Source organism: Bos indicus x Bos taurus, chromosome 21 (genome assembly GCF_003369695.1).
Source record: "Bos indicus x Bos taurus breed Angus x Brahman F1 hybrid chromosome 21, Bos_hybrid_MaternalHap_v2.0, whole genome shotgun sequence".
Lineage (NCBI taxonomy): Eukaryota > Metazoa > Chordata > Mammalia > Artiodactyla > Bovidae > Bos > Bos indicus x Bos taurus.
This window is the reverse complement of record NC_040096.1, coordinates 67,515,251-67,527,464: the sequence shown is the minus strand read 5'-3', so window position 1 is coordinate 67,527,464 and position 12,214 is coordinate 67,515,251. Positions and strand designations below refer to the sequence as shown.

Here is a 12,214-nt window from a genome sequence, read left to right as displayed (position 1 = left end):
GAGGGCATGAGGCTTTCCGTGTGTAACAAGCCCCCTGTCCCTGCTGTTACCATGTCCCCCGCACGGATGTCTTCCTCACCCCAGTATCACCCAGTTTGGGCTCTAAACCTGCTCCTTGTTGGGCTCTGCCCAGGGCGCACCGGAGGGAGACAGAGAGGGCTGGAGGAGGGAGAATGGCCTGGCAGCTTCCTGCCGGCTCCTCTTCCTTCCAGGGGCATTTGTGAACCCTGGGCAGAATGCTCCGCACAGCTGAGACTCCTTCCCGAGTTTCAGAGTTGAATCTGGGCTCACCTCTGCAGGGGACACCTGGCCCCCAACTTCCTCCTGGCAGGAAGTGTCTTCCGGTCGTGGGCCGCGGCCCCGGTTTGGGTGTTTTCCCACGCTTGCAGAGACCTCAGCAGCAGCTGGCCAGTGTCCCTCTCAGCTTGCGGGCCTCCAGCCCCTACAACCTGCCTTTGTGCTCAGAGACGCTGGCAGCCAGCCCCAGCCGCCGCCCACCCTCCGAGTCCCGAGTGTGGAGCCCTGTGCCCGGCCTCACCAGTCCTGCTTCTCCCCGTGGGTCTCCTGGTCCCCGGGTGTATCGGCTGCTTCCTGCTCCTGCTGTTTCATGATAATCCCATGCGCTTCCGTCTTTTTGGTTACCTAGCCACCAGCCTTGTCTGTTACGTTTTCCTCAAACACCCCCGTGGGCTCTGTCCCTAGACGCTGCCCGGTCCGGACGGCAGGGTCCCCTGGTCTCTCCGCTGACACTGGCGCCCTGTTGGAAAGGTGGCTCTTTCCCCTTTCCTTGTCTTCCTCGGTCCTGTCCCGCCAGAGCAGTTTCTGGCCTCAGTGCTGCTGTGGTTTCAGGGGTCTGCTGCTCTGGTGTGATTCTCTGTTCAGGCTCCAGCTAATGCAGTCTCAATGGTTGTTTTTTTAACCTAGCACTGTAATATTTTTACTGTGTCTTCAGAACTGTTTGAAAATATTTAGGATTCTTCAGAGATGACACTTTTCTTTTGGATTCTTTTTAGTGCTCTTTATTTTAAAAATTAGATTTTTTACCTAGTTAATTTCCTATTGCTTGAGTTTTACTTCCTTTTTCTTTTCAAGCTTTCATTTGGGGTGTTTCCGTGTTTCTTCCCCTGTTTATCAGGCTGGACCTTGTAAGTCCGTGTTCATGCATCTCAGGGAAGTTGTTCAGAGCTGTGTAGAATGCATAAGCAGTAAAATGGTTCCATCAAGAGAGTAAGAGGACACCTTGGGGAACATCAGGTAGGACCGCTGATGCGGAAAGAAGAGACGCCGAGAAAGCCAGCCGGGGCTCCTCTGCCACAAGGGCCTCCTGCGCCCCTGCCTCAGCCCTCGCTGCGGATGGGTCCCTGAGGAGGAGGGGCTTTTTGCCTGTTTTATGGAAAATTTAGTCAGAGGAGCAGATGCCTTTTCTAAGGTAGCAGGGCTACCAGTGTCCCACTTTGAACTTGACTCCCCTGAATGGAAGGAAACCAGGACTTTCCCTGGTCCCTGCAGCCGCGTGGCCACCTCCTGCCCATTCGGGAGGAGTGATGTTTCCCAGAACTCGGGATGTTTCCCTGGACCGTTTACGTGCTTATAGATAGTCACCCCTGGCAATCAAGACAGACACTTCACACCAGGTTCCGGAGTGCTCTGAACGGCAGATGAATGGTGGGTTGACTGTTGTAAGAAACCGTCTAGCCAAAAGTAGGGTTGACTATCAGATCTTTATTAAAGAGTTACAACTTTCTAAGCCCTAATAATAGGATTACAGGGAACGTGAAGTTGGTTTTATTAAAAGTAATAATTGCTATAAAATAAAAATAGCACAATTCAGATGAAAAGAGGCAGCAGAGTGGAGGCCTGGCGTTTACGGTTGTACATCTGACAAAGCCAAAGTAGAGTGCTGGAGTACAGTTGATTCAAAAGGGTGAAGCAGATGTCATGAGATCAATGAGCAGATGTCATAAATGGATAGTTAACATCCCAGGGCATACAGCCAGATATGGGAGAACATTACCTCACCAGGCGTCAAAGAATCTTAATTTCAAAGGGAGACGAGGCATCATTGTGGGGTGAAAGGCAGGTTAGGAACCGGATAAAATGTTAGCACCCAGAGGAGAGTCCTGGAATTTCATCCTAAAAATTAACTTAAAATAGTTAAAAAAAAAAAAAAAGAAAGAAAAATCTGTGTGTATGAAAAGTTTATTGCAAATTTATTCATCATAAGGAAATAATTTTAAAGAATTAAACCTTTAACCTCTGCATTAAGTAGACACAATTTTAAGTTGTGGGTGTGTCAGCTTACTAAAATGTTATGCAACTGTTAAAATGATAGTTGAGTGGTTTAGAAACATGAAAAATGTGAGAAATTGAAGGCAAAATATGAAAAATAGCTATATGAACACTTACTGTGTCTACAATCAGGGCGGGAATGGGAACGGGAAGTTACAAGGATTTGCAGCACAGTGAGGGGTGGAGTTGCCTTTGACCTCCATGAACACTGCCTTTGGACCTGCGCGTTTATGACAGCGGCCAGCAGGCTGCGTGAGTCTTCGGGGTTTTTGCAGCAGAGTGCCGCGCGCCCTGCCAGGAGGAGTGTCTGCCGGGCACACGCCGCATGCGCGAGGCTCAGCTCCTTCCCAGGAGCGCCGCAGCATCGCCTTCCCAGGCTTGCTCTCCTGCTGGGGGAGGACGTGCTGGGCACGTCAGCTTTGCCGGGAGTGTCTTCTTCACGGTAAAACGAAGGTACCATGTGGTTCCCCCAGAAGATGCCGAGAGAGGTGATGGTCTTCAGTGGCTGTTGAAAGTCTGCATTTCCATGAGGATTCCTGGGAATGGATGTTTTGGGTGATGTTTGAAATAAATCATGAGGCGCCATGGGGACCTTTTAAGCTCTAGCTCAGGGGTTTTCTTTAGCCTTGCTTTTTGCCCTACGTAATTCAGACCTGGTGTGTTCTGTTCCCTAATCTCAGTGCTGATGGGTGTTTACAGTGGCGGCGGTGGTAATTTACTACCAGCAGGAGCCAAGAACCTTCTGCTGCTCTTTGTTCCTTGGATCAGCAAACCTTGCTTGTCAAACCTTGGTGGACTAAGCAGCTACTTAAGGAGAAAATAATTGAGTTAGATTAAGAATGTGGAGCTCAATTGGAAGTCCAGAAGAGATGAGATTTGCAGGATTTGGGGGTAGATAATGTAGGTGCACATGCAGTTACAATAGACAACCCAGAGAGAACCTTCATACGTGTGCCCATGTCCCCCCAGGGCAGTGCTCGTGAAGCTGTCATCGTGGAGGACCTGAAAGAGAGCTGTGGAGAACAAGTCCAGGTCGGCCGGACACAGGGCTGTAGGCCTGAGGGTGTGAGCACTGTGACAGGCCAGGCGAGGGCGGGGCGGACGGCGGTCACGCTGCGTCCTGCGTCGGTGGGCTCCCGGCCCTGGGGCTGCTCTGACAGCTCACCACCAGCTGGGGGCCCCAGAGGAGCAAGAGAGTTCCTGTTCTCCCACAGCTCTGGGGCCAGAAGTCCCAAGTCGGGGTCAGCAGGGCCGTGCTCCTTCTGCAGGCCCTTGGGGAAAGCCTGTCCCTCCCTCTCCCAACGACTGGCAGCAGCAGCAGTTGGGGGCGCCCCTTGCTTGTCGCTGAACCCCTGGGCTCTGTGCCTCCATCTTCACGTGACTCCCCTCATCATCTCTCTGGTTTAGGTTTTTTGTATGCGCCAGTCATGCTGGGTTTAGGGCCCACCCCGTTCCTGTTTGGGACCTTCTCTTAGCTTGATGACATCTGCAGAGACCGCACTTCCAAGTCAGATCACATCCACAGGTTGTTGGGGAGACACTATCTGACCCAGTCCACGTTGCACAGAAACCTGGCTCCGTTTTCTTCTCCCTGAAGCGTGGGTGATCACACAGTGAACCTTGAGAATGGCGTGCGGCCCGTGTCGGGGTGCAGTGCTCCCAGCCTGCCCCCGGCACCGCCAGGGGCTCCAGCAACTCAAGGCGGTTACCGGGAGTCCCGCAGGCTGATTCTTGGCACCCAGAGGTCACGGACCTGGTCCGATGGCCTGTGCTGCCCTGTGGGAGAGTTGAGCGTCCACAGCTTGCTCGGGGGGAGAGCCCCACTGCCCCGAGTTTCCCAGGGGGCCGTTGTTGTGATGGTGTTTGTTATGACACATGCTGAAGTGCGTGTCCAGTACGGATGCCCACCTTAGTCTGGTGTACACGCCGACTTTCCGGCTGTCCATGACTTCTCAAGTGTTGGTGTTAGGCACCACGTTGTGTCTGACTCTTTGCAACCCCACAGGCTGTCCATGGCATTTCCCAGGCAAGCATACTGGAGTGGGCTGCCATTTCCTTCTTTAGGGATTGAGCCCACTTCTCCTACGTTGGCAGGTGGATTCTTTACCACTGAGTTGCCAAGGGAATCCTTACAGATATATTACATGTTTTAAAAAGTATTCATTTACAAAGTAAACTGCTTCTAAGTAAAATATAACTTCTTAGAATGCCCCAATTATAAAATTTTTATCTGTTATCAACTTATTAGAGTAAATTGTTAATTTGACTTCTTTTCGTTTGTAGCAAAACCGTTTACACAACTGGTGAAGGAAATGCAGCTTCATCGAGAAGACTTTGAGATCATTAAAGTGATTGGAAGAGGTGCTTTTGGTGAGGTAAGGTAGACTTCTTCCCTCCCTCTTCCCTTCCCTCCCATCCTTCAGTTTTGCCTATCAACTGTTATCTAGCGTTTCTAGGGTCCTGTACGTTGATTTTTGAGATGAGGTAATTTATTGGTATCATCTGGAGAGTTCTTGGTGGATAAAATCTGAAAGATAGAATTAAGGAGAAAAAAAAAAACAAAAAGGAGAAAAAAAAAAAACAAAAGGTGGTGACTGGTGAATTACCCTAAATATTGTCTGGACCAGAATAGTTCTTTCTGACAGAGTAAGTTTTTAAAATTATCCATTTGTCAGCTGAAAAAAGTCTTGGCAGCCATTTTAGAAAAAAGGAACGATCGTCTCGGCGGTGCTCACTGTTGGTAGCCTGCCCGCCGCCCGTCTGTCCTTGTGGGGTTGAGTCCAGGCCTGTGTGTGTGGGGGTGGGTACAGATGGGAGCAGCCTGTGCACCCGGGCCAGAGCCGCTGACCTCCTGTCTCAGCGCCCAGCAGCGGGCCGGGATCCGGTGCGTTCGCAGGGGGCCCTTCACTGAACGGCAGTAATGCCGCTCCTTCAGATTTGCTTCAGTGCTCCTGGGCCGGGAGCTGTGTGTGTTGGTGAGCCAAGCGCCCTGTCACGTCCCAGCCACGCGTGTGCTCTGCTCGCCAGTGACTCTGCGTGCACGGCGTACACTTCACACTACACGCGGAAGGAAGCAGAGCAGGGTTTAATGAGATGGCTTCTTTGCCCTGGAGCTTCTCATGACTGCTGCGGACTGGCATCTGTTTTAGAAAACATCTCAGCATTTTTGACGATTCTTGCGCTGCCAGCACCTGAGGACAGCCCTGCTGTATCTGCAGGGCTTGAGTAGAATACACAGAAGGAGACAGCTGCGATGAAAACGCCTTCAGAGTACCTGCGTGAGAAAGCCTGGCCTGCTGGCATACACGTGGGTGGCTGTGTGTCGCGCTCTTTTTCTTCCGTGGAAACCCCTGGCCTCACGTCAGGCCCCGGCCCACGCTCTGTGGGGGACCTGTCGTCCTCATACCTTCCTCTCCCCCCGAAGACCTGAGAGCAGATCTCTCCAGGCTGCAGAGGGAGGGGGAGGCCTGCCACTGAGGGCAGCTCTGACCCGGGGCGACCCCAGACCGGCTATAGGCTGGGGCGGGACGGGGACGTTGGCTGTTGCTTTCAGATACTGAGGTGTACCTCCCCATGAGATGCATAGATCTGGGTGAACGGTTCTAGTTACGACAGTCATCTGCTCCTCTGCAATCAGCTCCCCAGTCAGTATGGAGCATCCTGTTCCTGGAGAAGTCCTTCCCCTTTCTCCCCGGAGCCCCCACCTCCTGGGAGCCCTGCCCTCCCCCAGCAGGGAAAAAGAGAGCTACACGGAGAAACAGCAGATCTCTCTTCAAACTGAAACCCAGCTCAGTTCAGTATACCCTTCCACCGACTGTCTCCCCTGTGCCAGGAGCGGGGTGGTCTGCTGGGCACAGCGCTGGCCACGCAGAGCTCCACACTGACAGCAAGCCCTGTAGGGTGTCAGGGTGGGGGGCAGGAGGAGACCCCAGGGCAGGACAGGGATGGCCTTCGGGAGGAGAAAACAAAAGCACCAGGGGGGACGTTGTTGTGCCAGAAGACTTGACAGTTATCTTCAGTGCTCTTTTTTGCCAAAGAACTTAATGCAAAAGTCAGTTTCCGATTTTCATAGAAGATAACGTTGATCACTTTTCAGTTCCTCCCGGATCAAGAGAGATGCATCCTTGGAGTCCAGCCTTGGCTCCCTCTCCAGGTTTAGCAGCTTCTCTGTGAGAGGTACATCGTCAGCCCTCCTGGGCTCTGTGGCCTGGGCCCCCACACCAGCCCTCCTCACCCAGCTCCCCCGGCCAGGCGTCCTGTGTCGGTTGGCCCGCCTGCACACGGGCGCCGCCCTCACCAGCGCAGCTGGAGTTCTGGGCTCTGCGGCTCCCCTTCCCATCACCGACGTTCCTCCCAGGAGTGGTCTTGTCATCACGTGCCTGAAATGTGGCCCCGTTTCAGCTCCTCTGTCTCCAGAGCACCCAGCGGATAGTGGGAATGGGAATACCCTAATCATTGTTGTGTCCTGAGTGTTCTTCACACGTGGTTCTAATTGAATGATTGCTTCCTCGTGACAAGCCAGGGATGGGGGAGAGTCTGTGTGCAGATCCGCCTTGTGTGTGCAGCTGTACACAGGTGTGTGTACCGTGCGTAGACAGGTGTGTGCACCTGTGCCTCTGACACTATGACGGCACTGTTCAAGAGCCCTGCCTGTAGAAAGAACTTGGAGAGTCCGCTTGGAGTGGAGTATGTCCCTCTTATCTCAAAATTGTAGCAGAGCTCAGTGAAATTTCTAGGTTATTATTCAGCCAGGGCTTGGAGTCTCAGGGTGTTGGCTTGTTGCTGAGCTTTGAACAAGTCTCTGTCCTCCCCTCAGTGTGGAGAAGTGGCCCGGGAGGTTCTTCCGACCCTGTACTGCAGTGGGGGCTTACTCCCCGGCTTCCGCGGTGCGGTGCCCAGGGCCGTGGCTTTGGACGTGACGGCAGGTCCCTGAGGGTGACCGTGTGCTGGGCACCACAGGCCTCACATGCTTTCATGGACATGAAGAAGGTGCGAGGCTGAGTCGCAGAGCGGGGGCCTGGCCGCAGGTGGGCGGTGGGGGGCAGCGCTGACCCCTGTGCCTGACGCAAAGCCCGCATGTCCAGCCACCCTGCGCTGCTGCCCCTTGTTCTTAGGATGACTTAAAGAAGCAGAGCTGTGAAAGCTTTGTTTAGAAACAGGTTCAAATTAAGAGAACAGCTGTGTGCATAGAGCGGTTCAGAGACCGGTCCAGCCCTTTACTCAGATACCGTTTTGTTGGCGTTTCATCTCATTTTCTTGATCGTGGCATAGCTGTGCTGCTCTCGCCTGCGCTCCCTCCCCCTCCTCCCCTGCCTCTGTGCGCGTGTACTTTATCAGAACCGTCCTGGGTGCTCTCTGAAAGCTTTCTGTGCCCCGGCAGGGCTCCTCTCGAGAGCCGAGCTCTCTTGTGGTCTGCGTGTCGTTCCCGGTAAGGTCTGGGTCGTCACTGATGCTTGTCGTTTTCAGAATCGCGTTCTTTTTCTCAAAGGTCAGCAGCTCTGCCTTGCTTACCAGGTTAGACCGTTTCTGTACTAAGTACTAGCAGGTTTTTTTCCTCCACTTAATATCTTACCCACCCAGATTATAGCTGATTCCCAGGAAGAAATAGACACTCCTCAGATGATGACAGCGTGTGCTCAGAGTTCCTGTCCTTAGACGTGTTGGAGAGCCCACTAAATGTTCATTTGTTGTTGTTCTTAATTTATTCAGAATTGTAGTGAGTTTGGTCAGTGATTTCTGAATCGGCAGCGGACAGACAGCCGCTTAGGTGTGGTGTGAGGGGAGCGGCCCTTGGAGTGGCGGTGACGAGGTGAAGGGGGGTGAGGGCCAGAGGGTGGTCGTGGGCACTCATGCGGAGGGGACCCTGGCTGGGAGCCCAGCCGTGCAGGGCACGTACCTCCGACCCTCTGCAGGCTCTGGGAGGATTATATCTAATTGTGACCATTGTGCTAAGACAGTCCTTCCCAGCACTCACCTGTGGGAATGAGGCTCTGCACCTCAGATGGCACACCTGTGACGGTATTAGAAGGAGCCACCATCTAGGACTGGAGAGGGCGAGCTGAGGGAGAGGGTCTGCTGCTCCGCACAGCCCAGGCACAGGCGGTGTTCTGTGCATGTCACCCCTGTGGCCGCTGCGATGATGTTGCTGTGTGGTGGTGATTAGAAAGCAGGGGAATAAGTGGTTCGCTTTTGTAACTCTCTGTCCTATCCCTGTGTGTGGCAGTCCTTGGCAGCAGAGCCCAGGTGCCTGGGTCAGTTTTGTGATGGGGACTTAGGGCAACGAGTGAGTGATTTATTTATATAGGGTAGGAGGTGCCATACGATGGTGCAGACATCACATCTCATGTGCAGCAATGGAAGAATTCATTTTAGATTTGATGGGGACCAGGAGAAGGCACTGGCACCCCACTCCAGTACTCTTGCCTGGAAAATCCCATGGACGGAGGAGCATGGTGGACTGCGGTCCATGGGGTCGCTAGGAGTCGGACATGACTGAGCGACTTCACTTTCACTTTTCACTTTCATGTGTTGGAGAAGGAAATGGCAACCCACTCCAGTGTTCTTGCCTGGAGAATCCCAGGGACGGGGGAGCCTGGTGGGCTGCCGTCTCTGGGGTCGCACAGAGTCGGACATGACTGAAGCGACTTAGCAGCAGCAGCAGCAGCAGCAGTCCAAGAGGACTTCCTGGACGAGGTGGCATTTGAGTTGTACCTTGACGAATATGGCTGACAGCCAGCATGTTGAGGGCTAATACCTATGTTCCTAAACCACCCTGAGCCGTGTTGAGCGTGTCGAGTCTTGATTCACACGGCAGGCTTAGGACAGTCCTGCTGTTGTCCATTTCCTAGTTGTAGAAACTGAGGCACAAAGAAGTGAATCTGCCCAGCTTACACTTTGGAGCTCCCTGTAGGGAAAGAGCAAATTAGCCGAGACGGTGGTGCTCAGGCTATCTTGTCCCACAGCCTCTCACCCTCGTTTTGTAAATACATGGTTATGTAACAGCTGAGACCACATACAGCACCGCACGTGCGTGTCTCGACATACCCCATGGGCCACTTTTGTTCTGTAAACGTGTATAAGCTCCACCTGAAAAGCCCTTGGAGCTACATGATGGTCTGCGGTAGGGCTGCTGCACCAGCCCAGAGAGAGCACCAGCTGCTCTGCCCAGTGCGTCTTGCCCACACTGGGTTCAGTGAACAGTGAGATATAGGAAGACATCCCCTACCCCAGTTACTCACTGCTCTTGTGAAGAAAAAATCCCAGAGGCAAGTCCTGGCACGTGCAGGGCTGGCCATAGGACTGAGAGGTGGAGGGGGGTGGGTGTGCCGGGAGATGAAGCCCCAGAATGCAGGAGGGGAGCTTGGGAGCCCCTGACAGAATGCAAAGCCATCGCTGTGTAAATGTGCAGACCCCAGAGAGAGGCTAGCAGACCGCGTGCTCTGGTGCTTCAGCTCCGAAGTGATGGGGGCTGAGCCGGCGACGGAGGTCATTCAGGCCGCATGTGGCTAGAACCGACTTTCTTTTTAATCAATTTATTTTTGTTTACACTGGACCTTTTTTGCTGCTCGGGCTTTCTCTAGCTGCGAGAGAACAGGGGCTGTCTTGGGTGTGGTGCTCAGACTTCTGCGGTGGCCTCCCCTGTGGCCGAGCACGGGGCGTGGGCTCTGGGGTTTCGCATCGGGCTTTAGTTGCCCCGAGGCACATGCAGCCTTCCCAGGCTGGGGATTGTCCCCGGCGTTGGCAGGTGGGGTCTTACCCGTTGTGTCACCAGGGAAGTCCTAGAATCGAGTTTTGATGCTTAAAAGGGCAAATCTTTACCTAAATAGAAAATTTTACTTTCCTTAACAGCTCATTTTCCAGGGTTTCCAGGCAGTTAAGTTTTCTCTGTAATTAATGAAATGTGCTGCTGACCTTTTGTGCTTCGTTAACTGAATTTTTGTTGAACTCACATTTGTATGACAGGTTGCTGTTGTCAAAATGAAGAACACTGAACGAATATACGCCATGAAAATCCTTAACAAGTGGGAAATGCTGAAAAGAGCAGAGGTAAGTGAGGCGCCTTAAATAAATCCATAAACAGGCAGTTTCTATGTCAGGAAAGGTCTCACGGAGCCCAGCTGGTGAGAACCACAGTCCTTGCACATCTGGACCTTCCTTCCTTCTGTCTGTCCTTCCTTCTGTCTGTCCGTCCTTCCCTTCTTGACAAGAGCTGCTGCTTTCTGTCAGCAGGCCCTCAGCCTCTCCCACCCATCCCTCTCGGTGTCGGCTCCGGCCAGGTGCCTCTCTCTTGAGAGCCCCCTTGGGTGTGTCTGCGGGGGCAGCGGTCCAGTGGTTAGGACTCCCAAGCTTCCACTGCACGGAGCGTGGGTTCAGCCCCTGTCAGGGAGCTGAGATGTCACGGGCCTGATGCAGCCAGGAAAAAACCCTCAGGCATCTTATCTCAGTTCTGCTACCGGTGCAGAAGGATTCTTGAATCTGGGAATGTTTTGCCCTCCCTCCTCTAGAGGAGGGAAGGTTATAAATAAAAGTAGGTGACCACTGCAGGGCAGCCTGTTTCTTTTCCTTGTCCACCTGGGTGGCGGCTGTTTCATGCCCCTGGCCTCGCTCTCCCCGCCCCGCCCCCATTCCCCCCCAGGCCGCTGCTGCCCTTTGTCTGCCCCGGGCACTCCCCTCCAGAACCACCCCCTCCTCCTCTGGAAATTCCTTCTCATCCCGTCACTCTGACGCCTCCTGGTAACTCCAGGTGGCCCCTTTGCTGTTTTCATGGATGTTTACCTGCTGATGCTAGTGGCCACGCCGTGTGGACAGTACACACGAGGCTCTCCTGAGCGCAGGCCGTCCCTCCTCCCTCACCAGTGCTCCCGCCTCAGCTCCCTGCTGGCCACCCAGCTCTGTCCTTTTAAACCACATGCTGCTTCTCCCCTCCCCTGTCCACACTCGTGTCCTCTTTCCATCTGCAGCTGGACCCGTCACACGGCCTTACACGTGTCATTGTTCAAACGTGTGTTGTCACCAGTGTCAGGGTCACCCGACTCGAAATGCAGGCGTCCCGTGACTCGGCCTTCTCTGTCCCCTTCTTGGCCCCACCCTGTCCACTCCGTGTCCCCCGCCCCCGGCCCCACCCTGTCCACTCCTCGTCCCCCCCCCGGCCCCACCCTGTCCACTCCGTGTCCCCCGCCCCCGGCCCCACCCTGTCCACTCCTCGTCCCCCCCCCCGGCCCCACCCTGTCCGCTCTGCGTCCCCCCCCAGCCCCACCCTGTCCACTCTGCGTCCCCCCCCTCCCTGGCCCCACCCTGTCCACTCTTCGTCCCCCCCCTCCCTGGCCCCACCCTGTCCACTCTGCGTCCCCCCCCTCCCTGGCCCCACCCTGTCCACTCTGCGTCCCCCCCCTCCCTGGCCCCACCCTGTCCACTCTGCGTCCTCCCCCCCGGCCCCACCCTGTCCGCTCCACGTCCCCCCCGCCCCGGCCCCACCCCGTCCACTCCTCGTCCCCCCCCCACTCCCTGGCCCTACCCTGTCCACTCCTCGTCCCCCCCTCCCCTCCCGGCCCCGCCCCGTCCACTCCACGTCCTTCCCCCAGCCCCGCCCCGTCCACTGCGTGTCTCCCCTCTCCGTCTTTATCCATCACCAACGGCCCCAGCAGCCCTTCTTCCTGTCATCGCTGGCAGGTCAGTGAACACAGGAAAGTCACTGGAGCATTTCTCAGGGGAAAAGATACTGTTACATGAAAGTTTGGGGACTGAATAAAGTACTCGGGGAAAGAAATACTAGTAGCAAATTCTATTGAAGTTTAAATTTTTACGGAAGGGATTGACTTATGAAAGAAGCTAGTTGGGCCACATGTAATGTAACTTGTTACGTTAATCTCTAGTGACGTATGTGTAAGGTAAACATTAAAAATTATAAAAGCTTTAGGCGTAGATG

General features: G+C 54.2%; 1 protein-coding gene across 4 annotated transcripts in view; it reads left to right on the top strand.

Annotated features, from left to right (window-relative positions):
* CDC42BPB (CDC42 binding protein kinase beta) overlaps positions 1-12,214 on the top strand; it is a 98,358-nt gene that overhangs the window by 38,470 nt on the left and 47,674 nt on the right. For all 4 annotated transcript variants that reach the window (XR_003507509.1, XM_027521724.1, XM_027521723.1 and 1 more), the window contains exons 2-3: positions 4,573-4,664; positions 10,252-10,335. Coding sequence is in view for 3 of the 4 variants with exons in the window: in XM_027521724.1 (XP_027377525.1) it covers positions 4,573-4,664; positions 10,252-10,335 (176 nt within the window). In the remaining variant the exon portion in view is untranslated. The remainder of the gene's footprint in view (positions 1-4,572; positions 4,665-10,251; positions 10,336-12,214) is intronic.